General features: G+C 35.1%; 3 protein-coding genes across 3 annotated transcripts; 2 read left to right on the top strand and 1 right to left on the bottom strand.

The window, feature by feature from the left end:
* Positions 5029-10133, top strand: LOC109717750. Its single transcript, XM_020243648.1, has 15 exons — positions 5029-5273; positions 5490-5531; positions 6278-6400; positions 6509-6589; positions 6710-6811; positions 7088-7171; positions 7277-7395; positions 7479-7580; positions 7720-7836; positions 7962-8027; positions 8375-8441; positions 8719-8772; positions 8853-8945; positions 9254-9298; positions 9543-10133. The coding sequence occupies exons 1-15, from the start codon at positions 5271-5273 to the stop codon at positions 9660-9662; spliced, it is 1218 nt and encodes a 405-aa protein (XP_020099237.1). The 5' UTR covers positions 5029-5270; the 3' UTR covers positions 9663-10133.
* Positions 10369-12579, top strand: LOC109726855. The gene is made up of 10 exons (XM_020256711.1): positions 10369-10639; positions 10755-10809; positions 10910-10965; positions 11167-11267; positions 11450-11519; positions 11684-11753; positions 11908-11991; positions 12157-12213; positions 12290-12357; positions 12454-12579. The coding sequence occupies exons 1-10, from the start codon at positions 10523-10525 to the stop codon at positions 12577-12579; spliced, it is 804 nt and encodes a 267-aa protein (XP_020112300.1). The 5' UTR covers positions 10369-10522.
* On the bottom strand, positions 14653-19629 carry LOC109726946 (probable auxin efflux carrier component 5a). The gene is given in 8 exon segments (XM_020256808.1): positions 14653-14708; positions 14827-14902; positions 16569-16630; positions 16633-16679; positions 16681-16722; positions 16877-16916; positions 16919-16962; positions 18674-19629. Coding segments are annotated over 8 exon segments (1041 nt in total). The 5' UTR covers positions 19348-19629.

A 19971-nucleotide genomic window follows, 5' to 3' on the forward strand; every position in this document is an offset into this window, starting at 1 on the left:
GGTGACGTGCTTGGTCCACGTTGATACGAATGTGTTAGTCAAAATTAACGTGTAGTGTGGGGCACTTGACTTAACTACTTTAATTAATAGGAAAAACTTTATAAATATCATTCGTATAGTTTCGTACTTTTTTATTTTAATACTGTATAATTTAAAATATATTATTTTTATATTTTATATTTTTTTTTCTTTTTATTATTCTATCTATTATTTTTTTTATTAAATCAGTGACAAAGTAAAAATTAATGAATACTAAAGTGAATATTCGATAAACTATAGATAAGATATTTGAAGTTTACCCCAATTAATATAATATATAATAATAATAAAGATAATAATTATCTTCCGTGTAGAAATATTTTTTAGGTCTACTTCGGTTGACGGAGAATCCAAATTGTATCTTAGATGAGTCTAAAAATGACTCATTCTCTCACATAAATTATGGTGTGGAGTCAATTCCTTGATTTATGGTTTCCTCCCACATATATTTTCATATACCAATAATATAAAAATCCAATCAAACTAACTGTTTCAACTAGTCAAATCATGATCATGTCTATAAAATGATTTAGTTTAATCTTTTGAACCAAATTAGTCAAAAACCGCTTCCAGATATTCGGACAAGTGGTTCAACCATCGAACGTCTTTACTCAAATTGACCAAAGTTTTTGTCAAGTCATATCAAAATTTAATGACTTTAACCAACTTAGCTTTCTATCAGTGTAGATTAATCTTACAAAAAATAAAACTTGAAAACTTATATCTACTTAATTTAATTTAGAAACCAATATTTGTTAATTAACTATGATGCTAAAATAATATTATATATATATATATATGTATATATTTATAATAAAATAAAAAATAATAGTTAAATTTTATTACATTATGTCGGTGTTCAATATTTAATCTTTTTTTTTTCCTTTTTGAGAAAGGTAGCATACTATCTGCTTCGTTTATTTCGTTTAGAAATAAACTTAACTGAAAATGTGAATCAATTAGAATTCGAACTTAAAACCTCGGATACCAACTACCAAATTCTTTGTCACTTACGTTAGAGACAGTCAGTCTGATTTTTTAAATATTAATATGAGAGAGAGGGAGAGAAAGAGAATGACATGTAGTTGATTCATCACTTGGAATGTTGGATGATCCACGCATGCATGCACGTTTTCGCTGTTATTTTTTAAAAAATAAACTTAACTGAAAATGTTTGGAACTTCTGATAACAATCACCAAATTATTTGTCACTTACGCTACGATGGATTCGAATTTAACAATCTTCCTTTTTTAGGTTGTGCCTATGAAAGTAAGCTTCAAAGAAAGTTAGCTACAACTAGCTAGGTTTACACATACTGCAATTGAAGTGGAAGTTGATGTAATTGAGATCTCTCGCTAGTGATAAGATTAAAGGGGGAATGCTCCAGGTTGGGTGGAGATGGTGTTAGATGCCATGGACTTATCATCGGCCCCACATTTCGAATCCAACGGCTCGCGGACCCCTGACCTATCTCCTGGACCACAACATACACACACGCGCACGCCATTAGTTCATTGTCATGTCATTTTATCAAGCACAAGAAAATTTATATAGATCGCAAAGGTCGTATCTGGGTGCAGAAGTTAAAGACCGGTACTCAGTGCGAAAAACATCACCTGAGAAAAGTATCACCATTAGTCTCTGAACTTATTACTCGAGAGTTTTACTTGGTTTCTCGAACATTTGAAGTGTCGCAAACATTTGGAAGTGTCCGATTTGTGCATTACTAACTATTGCAGTACTCTATGTACTTATACATCTGCACATCATATTGACACATTGCAGTACTCTACGTACTTAGGCAATATTAACTATTGTAGTACTCTACGTACTAATATATATGCGTATCATATTGGCTCACATACATATGTACGATCGCAAGATAAATAACAATTTGCTATATATTTTGTATGCAATGATACCAAATTATTATACATCGATCGCACGTATAATAAATCGGCTTTAATTCTCACTCTAGGTACCAAATGAAGGAGTGGAGTGGGGCTTGCCTACATTAAACAAGGTTGGTGTGTGAGATTTGAGAGGGTTGTTGGAAATGTTAATTTTCACCTTAATCCATGTANCATATATAGAATTGTTTTACCTTGATAAATATTTTGAAGAAACTAGTGCTCCTTAATTTCCTTGTCAATTTAATTATAGCTCCATCAATTTATTGTCTAAATCTCTAGTTAAATAACACAGAAAAGGCTCGGTTATTTGGATCAGTATTCGGTAATTCAAGCTAATTAAGATATATATTTTGGTTATCCTTTGACGAATAATAAACAAAAAAAAATGTGATAAGCTATTGATTCCATGTTAATTTTGAAAATTTTAAAATCCAAACCCAATAATTTTGGTCGAATTCGGATCAGTTTTGTGTGTTAGCAAGTCCAATGATATTCCACCAAGAACGCAAAAGAACCACTTAATTTAAAAATAGACACACAAAAGCATTTTATTTGTGGGGTCTCATTAATGGGTCATAGTATTTATTCTAAATTTTTGTAATCTCTCTCTCTCTCTCTCTCTCTCTCTCTCTCTCTCATGTGAGAAACAAGCATCCAAAAGCTTATTTTATTTTCTTGATATGGATAATTCTCCATGCACCCAAATAAAAAATAAAAAGTGTTGGGGTTTATGTGCAACATGTTCCCAAGTGTTTGTTTCCATTGGCTTTTCCTTTGTCCAACCACTATACCTAAAATATTAAGATATGGAACATAGACCAATTATATTACAAGGAATCTGAGTACCTTGTAAAAGAGGGGTTATATATATATATGGAGAATTGGAGATACTTTAAATATAATTTTTTAATAAACACCATTTTAAGTTTATTTTAATTTTCTTTTATTAAAGTTACTGTATTAGCCATCAATTATCAATTATAATTAATAAATTCATAGGTTTATCAGCTGAAATTTTAAATTAATAAAATTTCTAATTTAATTGATAAAATAGCTTAAATGAAAAAAAAAATGAAAATGGTGAGAATCAAAAAGAAAAATTAATTAAAAGGTCTACATGTACTTCAAAATAGCCTAGGAGGGGTTTCCTCACTTTGTACATGTTTACCAAAAGTTGATCATCATAAAATTACTATTTTCAACTTGCTACCCCAATTATTCCAAATATCCCCACCAAAAATAGGGGTGAGCAAATTAATGAGCCAACCAATTTGTAACAGACATCACTAGAGTCCTTATCTACTTTTTTTTTTTTTTTGGGCCACTAGATGCTCATTTCATTTTTCCCAAAATGCCCTTTTAAGTTTTAAACAACTTTGGTTATTATTTATACTATTAGGGGACATTTTGTTGCATGCAATTGCAACTGCTCTGCAGCTGTAAATATATATAAATACAAATTTGATATTTGGGGCCATTTTGTTGTATGCAATTGCAACTGCCCTGCAGCTGTAAGTATATATAAATACAAATTTAATATTTGATTTGATATATTTAACTTCAACTATTGAAGTAAGAATTGCAGGAGGAAGTTCAACTGTAGTAGTTGGAACTACGCTCAAATTGACCATAATTTCAAGTGCAGCAGTTGGAGAGAGTAACTTTAAACAAAAGATAAGATTACCTTCCTAATTATTGTTTAAAGAAAATATATGTATATATTTTTACATTGGAGATAATCTCACCGTCATATATATAAAATGATAAAATTTTAAAAATTATTTCTCACTTATATGCAACCAAATAAATTATTTATAGTTACAGCGATTTCTACTACATCGAACCAAACATGATGCATATAGTTACAATTACTGCATTTTCAACTGTATACATTTTCAACGACACTGTATTTATAATTATATCTAATCAAACGGTCCCTTAATAAAACTAATTGCTAAATTTGATGAATCAAAGGAAAAGAAGAAGCATCAGAAAGCTCTGCACTGAGTAAGGCTGATCGAATGATTACAAATTCTAGAGTAAATCTAAAGTATAATCTGGCGAGTTAGACTCATTCCTCTTATGAAATATGGGGTTATGGAAATATGCGGTGCCGGTCTGGTCGGGTCGGGTCGGGTCGGGTCGGGTTAACCTGATGGTTCAACCTCAGGGGCAAAACAAACCGAGAAGGAGCAGGGGTATTTTGGTAATTTCACAGGAACCCACTTTCCCAGTTTCCCCCGTTTCGAGTCTGAATGTGGTGGGACAGCAGTGGAGAGAGATGCCCCGTCATGCGCGAAATCATTTCCGTGCACCCGGTTCATGAATACACCCCGTAAACCACACTCCAACGAACTCTTTCACCAACGAACGGTAGAGATGGTTTCCTGGAATGAGATGGAGGGCCGGGAGAGCTGCGGCGTACAGACCGAGTCGTGAACAGGGTCCAGGAATATTTTTATTCCCCAAGCAGTAACCTTGGACTGGGCCCCACTCTTTCGCATATCTTCCACTGCTTGGACTTTTCCTCTTCAGCTTCTTCTTTCATTTTTTTTAATAATTATTTTTTAAAAAAATCTTTTTTTTTCTCACCGAGCACACTTGGACTCTTCTCACGGCCCTTTTCTCTCTCTAAATTTTGCTTGCTCCTGGTGCACAGTGAGCCACACTCTTAAACACCTTTACAAAGCGTAAACTGATTGGCCCGGAAAATATTTTTAATAATTATATATTCAACATTATCAATATAATTATATTTTTCCATAGTAAAATCATATTATAACCGACTTATTTTGACATAATATATATAAAATTATTTGTACTCTTTTATTGTAAGCTGTATAATTATTATATGCTATCCTGATCACATCATAATCGACATATTTTGATATAATAATAATAATTTGTACTTTTTTATTTTTTATTTTTTATTATTCACTGTATAATTATTATTATATTATTATATATTACAATATATACTATCGCGGGTTAGAGTATTTAGATTAGATTAGATTAGATTAGATGCACTATATATACTGAGATACACCTGATACATCCAATTATTCCTTTCTCTCTCTCTCTCTCTCTCTCTAACCAATGCAAAGAACCAAAATCTCTCTCTTATTGACCAAGGAAATAAATAAATAGGAAACGGAAAGGGAACGCCCCTGTTCCCCTTCTCGCTCTCTCCTTTTATAAAAACCTCCTCTTTTCACTCTCAAAACCCCTCCTTTTTCGCTTCAATTTGTGTTTCCTCTTTTCATTTTGCACATATTTCAGATACTGGAACTTATTTGGTTCCCCGAGCTTAACTGGTTATGGTGCGTTACTGCGTTATATGTCGTTGTTGCTTTGTTCCGTTCACAACCAAGTTACTTTTTTTTTTCCCCTTTTTTTTTTGATGGGTTTTATGTTGGAGATCCTTGGTTGAGTGTTTCCTGATATGGTTACTCCTCAAAATTGGATTTCTTTTTTTTTTTGATTTTTTGGTGATGGGGGATTAACTTTCCTTTTCTGGGTCGTCTCTGTTTTTGCAGTTTTTGATCGGAAGTTCATGGAAGATGAAGAATTGGATCTGCGTAAGTTGTTTTATTGGGTGTTTTTAGCGTAAAGTTTGCTGCTTTTTGAAGAAAAATTTGGAATTGTGAGGATTTGATGATTGCTTTGTGGCTACTCTTGTGAATAGATATTGAAATCTGAAAAGCTTGGTAGTTGTACCTCTCTCATTTGTTATGATAGCGAAGTTGTTTGGGGTTTGTGATTCGTAAATACCCTGAAAAATTGGTAACAAACTGGTTACAGGGGTTTTTCTTACTAGCTTTTTAGTTTATTGTATGAAATTGTATTGAGAACAATTTTGATAACAAGTTGCTTTTGTGTTTGTGATTTAGAAATGTCCTGAAAAATTGGTAACAAATTGTTTAGATAGTTTTTTTCTTTTTTTCTAACAAGTAGGAAATGAATTTGCCCTGTTTAGTTTATAATATGAAACTACACTGAGATGGGAAAAATTTTGGAGTGGGTGATTTCGAATTGCGACGAAAATTTGATTAAATTCAAATGCTTTGACTACCATCGGTGAGAGAATTTGCTCGATTTCATGGCCATGTATTGCTTATTTTACTTCAATTTTACAAGAAACTGTTGATATGTATTGCTCGATTTTTCCAAGGTTAATTGTTAATATTCGATAAGTATGAACTTATGGACATGCACGTATACGTTTTGGTTTGATTTTCTCGAAATATTATTGGTATAGCTTATTTCTCCCCTTTATGTGCTCAAATTTTGTTGCTAATATTTATTTCGCTATCGTTTTCTCCAGGTTCCTTTACTAACTGATCCGTCACATAGGAGAATATGCATCTGCAGTAGCTTACCGGCGGCTGTTCTCCTTTGTGTTATTTTCTTTGTGGGGAGTGCTTTGGTCACATTCAATTCCAAAGAGGTAAATTTCACGATAATTATGCACTAAATGCATTTTATTAGTATGCTTTGTAGTTCTCAACTGCGAATGAATTGCTAATTTTGCATTATTTCTTGTTTCACTTTTCAGAAAGCACCAACATGGCAAGCAGCTAATTATGTTGAAACCGCTAAATCTCCTTTGCCGATCACTCCGTCCGAGTTATGCAAGGTTGTTTCATGTAAACATTTTATTTTTTATTTTTGGATTAGTGTTTCGCTTTGAACTTCACATGTTTTATTCTAACGTCTAATATCGACACTCCTATTTGGACTTTTTTGTTGTTTATAGAATCAAAACAAGCCTTTAGGGAGTGAACTATTGCCAAGAGGCATTATCAGCGAGACGTCGAACTTGGAAATGGACACCTTAGGGGGCTCTCCAGAGAAAAAGGTCCGTTAAAAATGTTTCTTATGATATACTCATGAATTTTAGTGTTTGTTCAAATATCAGTAAATTTTTAGCACCTTGACTTTTAACCAAGAATTTAGCTAATTCTTCAGATTATCCTAGTCTTAGATACAATAAGCTAATATTGAATCGAAATATTTCAGAAAAATCCGTAAACAATAAAGTCGTAATAATCTTATATGTCAACCGATGCATTTCAACTTAGCTTGTTAGTAACTTCTTCTTATGAATGTTCTCTAATGAGATTAAATGAAACAGGGACATGAGAAACCGTCAAAAAGCTTGTTAGCAATTCCTGCTGGAATAAAGCAAAAGGAAGTTGTGGATAAAATTGTTTCGAAGGTAATTGTTAATTTATTATTTCATGTTCATTTTTTTTTCTTAATGTATTGTGGATAATAATAACTATCTGATTTCTTTGCTTTTTTCTTTTTTTTTTAAATGCAGTTCCCTTCCGCTGAGTTTATTGTGATGCTGTTTCACTATGACGGCGTCGTGGATAAGTGGGGAGACTTACAGTGGAGTGATCGCATTATACATATATCTGTCATTAATCAAACAAAATGGTACTTTGTTGGATGGTCGCGGCAAATCTACTATTTCCAATTTGTATATATCTCTTGTGAGTAAATATTTATCGTTTTTGAAGGTGGTTTGCTAAGAGGTTTCTACATCCAGACATAGTTGCGGAGTATAACTATATATTTCTCTGGGACGAGGATCTTGATGTGAAAAACTTTAATCCTTCGAGGTAAATGTTGCATCCTTTTTTTTAAATTTGGTAGTTAAACCTGTTGAAGAAGAGCTTTGATTGGCTTAGTCATATATCTCGGTCATTATTTTTGATCAAGTCTACTATGTTCAAGACTCAAGAGCCATATTTCTTGCAGGTATTTAGAAATAGTTAAAAAAGAAGGGCTAGAGATATCGCAACCTGCATTAGATGGTAAAAAATCTCAGATTCATCATCGAATCACAGCTCGTTGGGGAAGAGGAGATGTACACAGGTTTTGCCCTCTCTCTCTACGAAATTTAATCAAGTTTTCCTTTTCGAGCTCATATAAATCAGTATGAAATTTTGTCTAACTAGAGTACTAACAACAGCGGAAAATATTTGTGTTTGTGTAAACAGAAGAATATACAAGTTAAATGGCGGTGGGAGATGTTATGGCAACAGCACCGGCCCTCCGTGCACAGGGTTAACTATATATTCCTTTTCATATGCTATTTATTTATTTTATTATCATCTTCTATATACCTCTTGCTTTTAACTACAATAAATTGTAAATTACTTGAGAATAACGCTAATGCGGTAATAGTTTCTGTGATTTATCTATCAATTCACAAGCTGCAAATTTTTTCGATAAGAAATAAAAGAAAAATAGAATGTTGTTTACAAGTATTTTCTATCCTGATCAATTCTTATCATTCTTATTTCCCTTTTTTTTTTTGTGGTGGGGTTTTGCATGCATAATGTTAAATTACATGTACTGTACAATTCTTTTGTTTGATTTTCCCATTCTTTCTTATGTTAATTATTTACAGATGGGTGGAAATGATGGCTCCTGTCTTTTCCAAAGCTGCTTGGCGATGCGTATGGTATATGATTCAAGTGCGTCGACTATTTCTCATTGGATTTATCTTAGCCTTATTGTGCATCTTATATCTTAGATCCATGATAACATAGATTCACATGCGTATGCGTAATCGAACAAAATTTTACTGAAGGCTGAAATGCAGGATAATATCTTTTTACTTCACCCCTGATATGTAAAACCTATACATTTCAGCCCCTTCAGATGTCGCGAATGATGTATAATGTTTTCATGACGAAATGTTCTGTTGTTGCTTCAACATCTAAAATTCACGATATTCCCTATTCTTTGTAGAATGACTTGATTTACGCTTGGGGTCTCGATTATAAACTTGGCTACTGTGCGCAGGTACGTTGTTATATTTTAAGCATAGTCTTTCTTCTTTAAAGTTTTATGCAATATAAAACATACGAAATCCTTTTCTGCAGGGTGATCGGACATTAAATGTCGGGGTGGTGGACCGTGAATATGTAGCTCATATGGGTATCCCTTCGCTTGGCGGGTTATTAGATGAGAATAAGGTAAGATATCGAAAATCTGCTCAGCTTTTATAAAATAAAGGTCCATGTTAAATACTTCTAAAATGTGGCACGTACATGCGCTTGTACATGTGATGCGGTAATAATAAGCAAGACACCACAGTACCTTGGCCGTCCATAAACCGCTTTGTGCTTTTCAGATCATTGCTGGTCGAGTATAAGTTCGAGTAATACATAAATTTTGGTTGAAATATTCATGTAGACCTGAGTCGAAGCTCTTTTATACAGCTAAATTCTTTAGTAGTTAATGTGCCATATTCTTAATTGAAATTCTATGGTTGAACACGCAGGTGTCGCCTGGATCGACAACATCTCAAGATAAAGATAGATATCGAGTAAGTATCCTCAGAACTTGGCTTCCGATCGACTTTGTCTATGCATAAAAACTTCTTTATTTCTACAATGTGGCCGCATGTTTACCTTTCGTAAGTAGCACTTAGTTCGGCTTGCTGAAAGCGGTTTGAGTCGTTAAATTTAACAGAATCATTATTAACATAAGTTGTTGAATCCTTCTTTGTCGATTGCAAATCCTCTCTTAAACTCAACTAAACACGCATCAAACACTTCTCTTTTTCGTAGGTGAGGCACCGCTCTTACGAAGAACTGAAGATATTCAACAAGCGATGGCAAAAAGCTGCGGAGGATAAGTGCTGGACCGACCCGTACCCTGAACAAGGGAAGAACTCGACGAACCGATAATCACATACGCAGTTCTCCGTTTCCCCTTCGGCATCCACTGAATTTCATATACAAAGCTTCGGCCCGTGTCGTCGAGATATTATACCAACCAAAATCTTCGCTAAATAGAAATTTACAAACTCAAATGTTTTCTCTAGGTATATAGGAAAGGAATATGCAGTAAATGTAAATGCATGATCCATTCTTTCGCGAATAACATCGGTGTTTTAGTGTTTCATAGCGAAAAAATAACAGCGGTGTTTTAGTGTTTCATAGCGGAAAAGTTTTGTGTAAATGGCATTTGTGTATAAGGTTTTATTATCTTCATCATTTGCTTCTCTAGCATTTTAGGATATTGGTGTAATCAAAGAGTAATTAGTGTTCGTAATTATAAGAGTTTTGTTACTTTGCGAGGTTTAATTTCAGTATTTAGCTTTTTCTCTCTCTTGTAAAGGATATTGATTCAATTGAGCACTTGTAAAGTTTATTTCCCCTCAGTTTTTATTTTTTAATTAAATGTTTTTATTCAAACTTGATGGTGATTTTATTAATTTAATGGTTACGCCCATTTTTTTTGTTCCAATATTTTAAGAAAATGTCAATTTTTTTTAATGTAATCTCAGTGTTATTTGACAAAAATAATCAAATAAACGCAAAAATTCAGTTTAGGTACCTTTTGCAAAGTACGTTACAGTTGAGGGGTTCCATGCAATTTTACCAGAATTGGGCGGCGTCCCTTTCCGACCGTTGGCGCGAGAAGGGACGACCAGAGAAACCCTATCCCCTCCTCCCCCTTCCCTTCGATCGCAAAAAGAGGAAACCCTAACCCTGGCCATGGAATCCCGCACCAAATTCTATCTCCTCCCTCTCCTTCCCCTCCCATGGCGATCCACGTCGGAATCTCCTCCACCTGCTCCCTCCCCCACCTCTTTCCCGGCCCCGGATTGCGCCGCGAGAAGCTCGGGCTACGATGCAGGGCGAGCCTCGGCGGAGAAGACGTAAAGACCCTAACTTTGATCCCGTTGAGATGGAATTGCTTCCCTTTTTTGTTCTAAATTTAGCCCTAATTTGTCTTATCGAGCGATGGGTTTATTTCGATTGGATACATTGCAGGAGTATTTGATAGATGCGCCGGAGTCGGTTGGAGATGGATTCGCTTTCAGTGGAGGTTAGTTTTTTTTTTTTTTTCTTTCACTCTGATATCCAGCGGAGTAGAAAAAGTTGGAACTTTTAGTGGTTTTGACTCAAATAGCCTCAAATTGGATTAGGGAAGTATGCTGATGGGCCGAGCCGATCTGATGAGTGGTTTTCTCAGGGAAAAATGGTATGCTACTCTTTGCTATCATGACATTGCTTTGTTGAGATGTAATTAGAATTGATTTTGGATGGAACTAGTAGCAAAAATGTAACCTTTTTTAGGCCTTGTACACAACTGACATTTGGTATCTAAAGACCTTAAATGCGTCTGCTGTTATATATTAATACACTTTTGCTATTGATAGAGTGTTACAACAACATTTTTCAGATTAAAGCTCATCCAGTGTATGGAAATAGAGGGAAGGCAAAAGAACCAATTTTCGGTCTTACAATGGGTTCCAGCTCACAATCCTCGGCAGATGTTTTCAGGTGAATTCAGCAATCTATGTGGTTAGGAGGCTATCTGCTAATTTGGGGTTTACTCAGAAAACCCACAGCCCTTAAATCCTGGTACTTAAAGCTGTAGGTCTCTATGTTAGGTCGACTTTGTGATTGCTATATATGTGATGTTATTTCGCTCATGTATCTGCCTTTTCCCTTTCCTTCTATAGGTGGTTTTGTGTTGAGGCTGGGAGTTCTTCCAATCCTTCAGTCGTATTAATTCATGGTTTTCCATCTCAGGTAATAATATTCTAGCGGGCATCATAAAAAATGGTTTTGTCAATTCATTGGAAGTTGTCAAACAAATAGTCTACTTAATTTCTAGTTAAAATAACTTGCATTGAGAACTTAATAAGGGATGTTCTTTTCCTGCTATAACTGTTGGATGGAATTTCTATTTGCAGGCTTACTCTTATCGCAAAGTTCTTCCCATACTCTCTGAAGGTTATCATGCCACTGCTTTTGATTGGCTAGGTAACCTTGTCCATATGGATATACACCTAAACTTGGTGACACATTAGAACTTAAAACATTTGGTTGTTGTAGTTTTCAAATAAGATTACATTAGTAGCAACTCAAGAGTATCCTACAATTGCTATATGTTGTGACTATTTGTTATTATATTCGGGAAGGATGTATAAGTTTTCAACGAACAATACAGAGCAGTTTAGTGACCCGCTATACAGGCATTCTACTCAGTTGCTATTACAGTGTCAGACCTTTTGTTTCAGCCATTTCTTCTCTTTGGGTTTATGTTGAAACTCATGTGTTCGTGAGGAAGTTGCACTTGTAAAGAAAATTCTATTTAATATCTGATCTCATCGTCATTGCTTGCATATCTCACAATAAGCAATGCAAAAGATTTTATGTTACTCAGGTTTTGGGTTTTCAGACAAGCCCCAGCCAAAGTACGGATTTGACTATACTCTCGATGGTACATATTCCTCCTATCACCTGCTCATTTCCATGTGTGTTTCCGACAGAAACTAACTAAAGCTTATTGATTTTAGAATATGCTTCATCCTTGGAATCTCTTATTGATGTTATTGCTCCAAACAAGCTTTCTCTTGTTGTTCAGGTATCTTTGTTCCCATCTGCTTACAGTGAACTCTGAAGTATAATTTTGTTTTTAAGTTGCGATTCTTGACACAGATCAAAACTGAAAATTTTGCAGGGCTACTTTGCTCCAGTGGCTGTCAAGTATGTGAGCTATCATCAAGAAAAATTGAGACATCTTATACTTATTAATCCGCCTGTTAGTGATTATCATATATCTTTTATTTGTTGTCAAGCACAATAGTTGCACGAATAATTGTCCTTTTCTTATAGTTTTTTTTTAAAGATATAATATGTACTTATACATCCTTCTTGGTTTGTTGCTCTAGATGAATATTTCTCTAACCTGCTGTTTCTTTTTTTCAACCCTTTTTTTTTTATTGGCCCATGTTAGATAACCAGAGAAGCATGCAAAGCTGCCTCAACACATTATCCTTAGTTTCTAGCAATTTCTTGCTGGTGAATATTCTCCCAGGTATATTAGATTACTTATTCTTGCTGATACCCCAAATTGCAGCGTATATTTCATACTATCAGAAACCACAGATGCTTCTGAAATTTTGAATTCCAATCCTATAGGATCCGCTCAGAGCAAGCGATAAGGCTTGACACAGCGGACCATACATATGAAAGAGGAGGATGCGATGTTTATAAAGGCCATACTTAACATCCGGTCTCTGGTTTTGCATTAAATGCAATTAGTAGAGCCATGAAGAGGATCTAAAGGTATCTTCTTTCCTATATTTGTATTGCCATTCAAATCTTTGTTGAATTAAGTATAATTGCAAAAGGACCGCTTCGCCACAGGCTTACTTTGAAGCTATGAAGTGACACTAGCCGATGAATCCTGGAAAATCCCGACAACTAATTTGGGGAATGAGAATCGATGGCTCGTTATGAGGGCGTGAAAGATTTTGTGAACGTTGAATCATAAACTAGTCGAGCTACCTATGGTTCTCTCTCTTCTCTCTCTCTCTCTCTCTCTCTCCTCTGCGCATGCACAACACGTGCACACACAGTCATAACAATAATTTTCAAAAAATTTGGATTCCATATATTTCAAATACTCTAGATTATGTTAGATGACGTTGATTATTCGGATGCCTTCTCATTGAAAATGACTTAACGAGAAAGAAACCTTCATACTTTTTCGACGATGGGGCATCCATATCCAAATTCACACTACCATATTTATCTAGAAGCATTCTGATGTGGCATCCATAAATGCGTACTTTCATGCGCTTCTTCATGCATTATTGATCATGGTCACAAATATAACATGGCATATGTTGTCGTTTTATTTCTATAACCCAAAATACATTATCAATGCGATAACATTTAATATCAAGCGGAACAATGGTTTAATACATATTGAAAAAGTGCGTCAACTTACTGCTTTCCAGTAATGATTATTGGCACTGCATTTCAGGGTAAGATTTGTACTTATTCTGCAGGCAGGTCATCATGCACAAGAGGATTGTGGAGAAGAACTCGGAAGGTCATCACGAAGATCATCAGTAAAAGTGTGTTAGATTTTCTAACTTCGCTTTCTCATTCTTTCAAGAAGGAATAGCAAATCCTGGAAACCAAAAGTTTTCTGCTATACATTTCTACCTGGGCTTTTCCAGCCAGTAAGTCATGATAAAAAATGTTTAATGCAGATTTTCTATTCAGCATAGAAACATTGAAACTTTAAGAGTTCAATTTAAATTTTTGTGCAGGGTTCATTGGAAATTTTGTGGAATAGGGTTAAATGGTAACTATGATCCTGGCATGAAATGTTAAATTCCTGTGTTTGGATGATTGAATTCATGATATTGCTGATGCTGATTGCTTAGAAAATGCATGAATGTACCAAAATACTCTAAATAATGTCTTCTGATGTTATACATCAATTCGATCTCTGTAACAATTTGAAGTTTAAAGGCATCAATGCTGCAACAAATTCAGTGACCAAAATGAAATTCACAGCAAGTACAGTGACAAATGGTGTAATTTTAAACTTGGAGACACTTTCATCTTGATAGATCCAAGAGCCTGAAACCGAAAAAAAAAAAAATGAAGAAAAAAAGAACAACCCAGACAAATATCATGTAGCCATAAATTATTTTAACTCAGAAACACATGATATTTGTGTAGTAGTGATACAATCAGTTAAATTTTTAATATTCGTATAGGCAAAACTCATTCACATTTTTGCAATAAGGAATGATGAGGGCACAACATATTCTTGAGGAGTCCAAAACCTAACTCTTGAACACACATATATACCCCAACATGAGGGTAAAAGGCCAAATATTAGTCTAACTAATGAAACCTAGAGAGCACATAGTATGCAACTAGCAGTGCAGAGAACAAGCATCCCAAAAGACCCTGCACAAATAAACAACAGAACATCAATATGCGAAGAAAAGATTACAATGGAATTGAATTCGATTTTGAATGTATCTATTTGTTTAAGATTTTTTGTATAAAATTAAGAAGTACTTACCAGTGCTGAGAACATCGGCATGTAATCCGTATTCCCTCGCAAAAATAAATGAGGTGATGGATTGCGGCAGCGCAGCCTGCATAACAGTTCAGCCAAAATTGTAGCTCAAAAATTTGTATTCTTCTATTCGGAGACAAATGAAATGAACTCATCATGGAAGATACTTCTTTGCACTTAATTAGAAATGATGATACACAAAGGTCCTTTTAGTGCCAGGCATTAAGTGTCAGAACCAAGATAAAGCAAATTGATGACTGGGGAACACTAAGAACAGCAAAGTGTTCACTGTCGAAGATATCGGTGCGAGTTCTTATCGACATGGTTTAGCATCTCCAAAAGCTTAAAGATTTGATGGATCTTTATTGTATAATTGTTTACACTCTTTAACACATATCTATAATACATAGCACAGTTAATGGCTTGAGTAATCCACAAAGTTGTGTGTAATTTACAGAGAATAGAGTGAGAACTAGAGCTTTCGCTCCTAAATACAAATTGTAGAAACAGTTTTTATAACCCAGAACAATGATTTCAACTAACTCAACTCCTGAAACAACATACTGTTTCGTCTCATTTGTTTCGTATTCTTCCACTATTATTCGGTATTCTTCATTATTTTGATCGCGTACGCATCGTTACATAAAGCAGGATAATCCAGGAATTAAATGAAGTTATATTCCATGTGGATATTAATCTTCGAACGAAACGTGACTGAGGGAATAAAAACTGCAGTGAGATTTTTTTTTGGCACAGCAATTTGAGAGCACAAGACAGAATAAATTCTGGAGCATCAGCTAACAAGTTGCCATGTCCACATCTTCTCCACTAGCTTCTTAATTACTTAGAGGACTTGTTTTTATAAAAGTTGGCATCAAACAAATTACCTAATTTAGTAAACAGTTGTTGATTGTAGTAAAAGAAAAAAGGAAAAAAAAAATTCACATTCTTTTTTGCTGAAAACTTATCAGAGAATCTCATCAACCTAAATAGTTCTTTTGTTGGAATAGAAGAATCTAGCAATGAATTAAATGAAACAAGTGTTATAATATACATACATGTAAATGTATGCCTCCGGATTGTACGCACACGTGAATTAGAAAGATTTTTCACCCGTTAAAATAATGTGAGACCCACACCATTCAATCTTATTCACGTGAATCTTACGACAGCCTCTTAAATCGCACAGATGCTATAACTTTACGTACGCATAATTATGTGTGGTATTAATCAAATGATCGTCGCAATCTTAAGTCGCATGTTTTATGCAAGTGTGAAATTCGATCCTAGGAACTCAAAAGCAAAATTAAGAGCATTTTTGAGGGGTATAGCATCCAAAGATATGTAATTAAGTTCCCAGAAAACTACATAAGTGAACTGAAACAATGAACTTATGGAAGAATTCTAGATCGTTAACTTTGTACTTATATATATGAAATTGATCATACAAAAACTTGTTTGTTTTTTTAATGTGTTATATATATTTGTCTGTTGCTAATCTCTTGAGTTCATTTTCCACTAGTGTTAAAAATGCGTCCCTTATGTAATTTGATCTCTACTCATCTCTAATTGTTATTGAGTGCACATAATTAAATCCATATCAAAGAAGTCGTGCACTCTTATGTTAATTAAAACAGTTGCACTGAATAATTAAAAACCAAAAAAAAAGCATCTAATTTACATAAGTAGAGTGATTAGTAAGAGAGTGCAAATTGATTAATCAATGGTAGTAAGAGATAGGCTACCTGTATGATGGCGACACGAAGAACGTCGCCGCGAAGGCCGACAGCGATCGATCCGATCGCCATGCTGCAGGGCCTGCGACGAACCTGAGAGCCATCCGAACACCGTCAAGCTCGGCCGCACGCGATGATCTTCTCTTGCAGTGCATGAAGAGGCCTACAATTAATCAATCAATCAAAACAGTTAATAAGTGTACTTACTAAGTATAGTTCTAAAATGTTAGAATAAACTTAATTAATTTGATGATAAGTTAATATTAATGATAAGAATTAATTAATTAATAATTAATTGGGTTGTTAATATTTCTCACCCATGTCTGAACATGGCCATTCCTGTCCCTGCCCTGGACAAATTAGCACTGAGCCCTCCATGATGCCTGGCATTTCAAAGTGCCACCTATGTATGTATATATAATATATGGATCCAAAAGAAAATAAGAAATTAATTGGTTGAACTTATTATATATATGTATATATGCTGATCCTTTAAAAAGGTACTATTCATGTAGTATAGAGAAATATCAAAATTACACTTAAATAAATAGATGAACCAACACCCTGTGAAGCATATAAATGGTGCTTAATTAAAGAAAAAAAAAGATTGATAATTAATTAAGGGTGGAAAAACCTGAAAATTAGAGATAATGATCACGGAAGGTTAATTTGTTGCACGCATATAAAGCTTAGAGTAGTGTCTTAGGATGTAACACTGGCAATATATTCTGAAAACTTTATTCTATTTCTTATGCTTATACATTTATATGTTCTTAATATAGTGATTTTTTTTTTTTTTCAAAAGGCTACTCTATTCATTATTTAATTAGTTCCAGAGTACTCTAGCAAGTATATATAATATTTTAGCATTTGTACAACAATAGTGACATATATGTATCCCACTCTTAACCTTAATGGTAATTATACGTACGTACGTTAGCGTTCATATATCAATTAATACAAAATAAGGCACCAACTATTTTACTAGTAGGGCTGGCAAATGAGCGAGCCGGCTCGCGTTCGCTCGATATTTGCTCACTCGAGTCGCTCGAAAATTAAATGAGCCGAGCTTGAACGAAAAAAGGCTCGAATTTATTCAGCCGAGCTGAGTAATGGCTTGTTCGAAATAGGCCGAAAGCCGAAAAGCTCGAATGAATATATATATATATACTATATATATATATATATAATATATATATATATATAATATTATTTAATTATATATAGGCTGAGTGAATAATCTGAGTTTAGTTAAAATTGGGCCAATATTGTTGGCCCATAAAAAACAAACCCAATAGACAAATAAAAGAGCAAAATTTTACTAAATTTATACATTTTCCTTCTTCTTTCTTTTTTTCACAGAGCTCTAAATTTCAATATATTTCTCTCTTCTCTCTTTTCTGTTCTCACCCTAGGTAGCCAAGCCGGAAGCCCTCCAAATTACAAAGTAGCAGCATATGTTTGCCGTTGCTATCTTGCTATTAATTATAGCTTGAAAAAATATACAAAATATTTTTAAAGTAAAAAATTATTATTCATATAAAATTTTAATTTTAGTTATATATGATTGGATAGTTTAATCCAATATTTATCTATATAATTTATTTATTTTTGACTGTATAAATGAAAATGATAATATAGAGATTGAAGGGGAAGAAAAGACATGTGAGGCTGAAAAGATTAGAATTCAACTCATAAATTTTTTTTTTTCATATTATAATATTATATTTTATATATATTATTTTATGCTTTGAACTATTAGACATATTTTTGTATTCAATGTTCTATAGAATTAAACTATTGATCGTATGATGTTGAGAATTCTAAGCGGCTCGTTTAGGGCTCGAGCTCGCTCGACTCAAAATTAGGCTCGCTCGAGCTCGGCTCAAATTAATTTCAATCCAAGCTTGAGCTTAAATTTAGGCTCGAAATTAATTTCAAGCCGAATTTGAGCCGAGGTAAGCTCGCTCGAGCTCGGCTCGTTTCCACCCCTAATTACTAGAGCTAATATATATACCATGATCATATAATAACTTGTGCATATATAAATATATGTTGATGATCAATAATAATACATACATACATACTACGTACGTATATGCGTACGTACATACCTATTTGAAATGAAGGCCCAAGTGATTCCGACGTAGCACGCGTAGGAGTTGGGGTTGACCGCGAGCTTGAGCCACACCACCTTCATCAGTGACCAGAAAGAAGGCCTCGTTACGTTCGTCGCGTTCCCCTCCACATCCTTCACTGGGCTCAGACCACCACCACCACTGTTTGCAGCATTTGTGACGGAGAGCCCGTTGTGCGCCTTACGCAGCTCGAACACGAAGAGCAGCAGCGTGAGCCAGACGATGGCCTGCACGACCGACAGCTGCACGACCAGGTCCTGCGCCCAGCGGCCGTACATGGCGCTGGCGAGCGGAACGCCGACGACCAAGGAGTTGGTGAGGGTGGAGAGGGAGAAGCTCGTTATGGACCAGGAGTAGCTCCCCTTGCTGCTGCTGCATTTGGCCCAGGCGGCGATCACGAGGACGATGATGGCCTTGGAGATGGCGTCGGCGGCGATGGCGCGGTAGTTCATGGCGAAGGGGTCGGTGTGGAGGGTGAACTCGAAGGTGAAGAGGGGGAGGGTGAAGGAGGCGACGAGGCGGTTGATCGCGTCGCACTGCTCCGGGGTGAAGATCCTCCACCACCGCACCGACCCGTAGCCGAGGCCGAGGGCTACGTACAGCGGCACCATGGCCTCCACCACCTTGTAGATATCCCCCCACCCTATCATCTTTGTCTACTTAACTAACTATATAGATAGATAGATATATTGGTAGCTCCTCTAGATAGAGTGTAATGATATTTGAGTACTAGCTAGGGTTGGATATATATATGGTTGTGAAGTGTATATATACAGATATAAGAGTGTTGATGTATTTATATGTAAGTGGAAGAGGGAACATGGAGAATAAGAAGGAAAAGGATTTAGCTAGCTTGGGTGTGTGTGTGTGTGTGTGTGTGTGTGTGTGTGTGTGTGTGCATTGGATTATTCCATTAATGAGGTGGATGGTATTTTGAGCACCATTTGGAAGGGAGCTAGGATTAGGGTTAGGGTTAGGGTTTCTTGAAGAAGAGTGTGCATGCATGGCATGAGAGAGAGAGAGAGAGAGAGAGAGAGAGAGAGAGAGAGAGAGAGGACACCTGTGATGAAGCCTTAGCATAAGGAATCAGGAGCAGTGGTTATTCCACACATGTTGCCCTAATGAGGTGCTGTAAATTAATTATTGGAGTAATCTTTTTGTAATGTGATGAAATAATTGAATAGAGCACCTAAATGAGAGAATATGGAACCTATTCTTTCGCATAATGGGAAGCCTTTTTAGCTTAATTCATTTAGTTAAAATATATATATATA

Source organism: Ananas comosus, linkage group 1, assembly GCF_001540865.1.
Source record: "Ananas comosus cultivar F153 linkage group 1, ASM154086v1, whole genome shotgun sequence".
NCBI lineage: Eukaryota > Viridiplantae > Streptophyta > Magnoliopsida > Poales > Bromeliaceae > Ananas > Ananas comosus.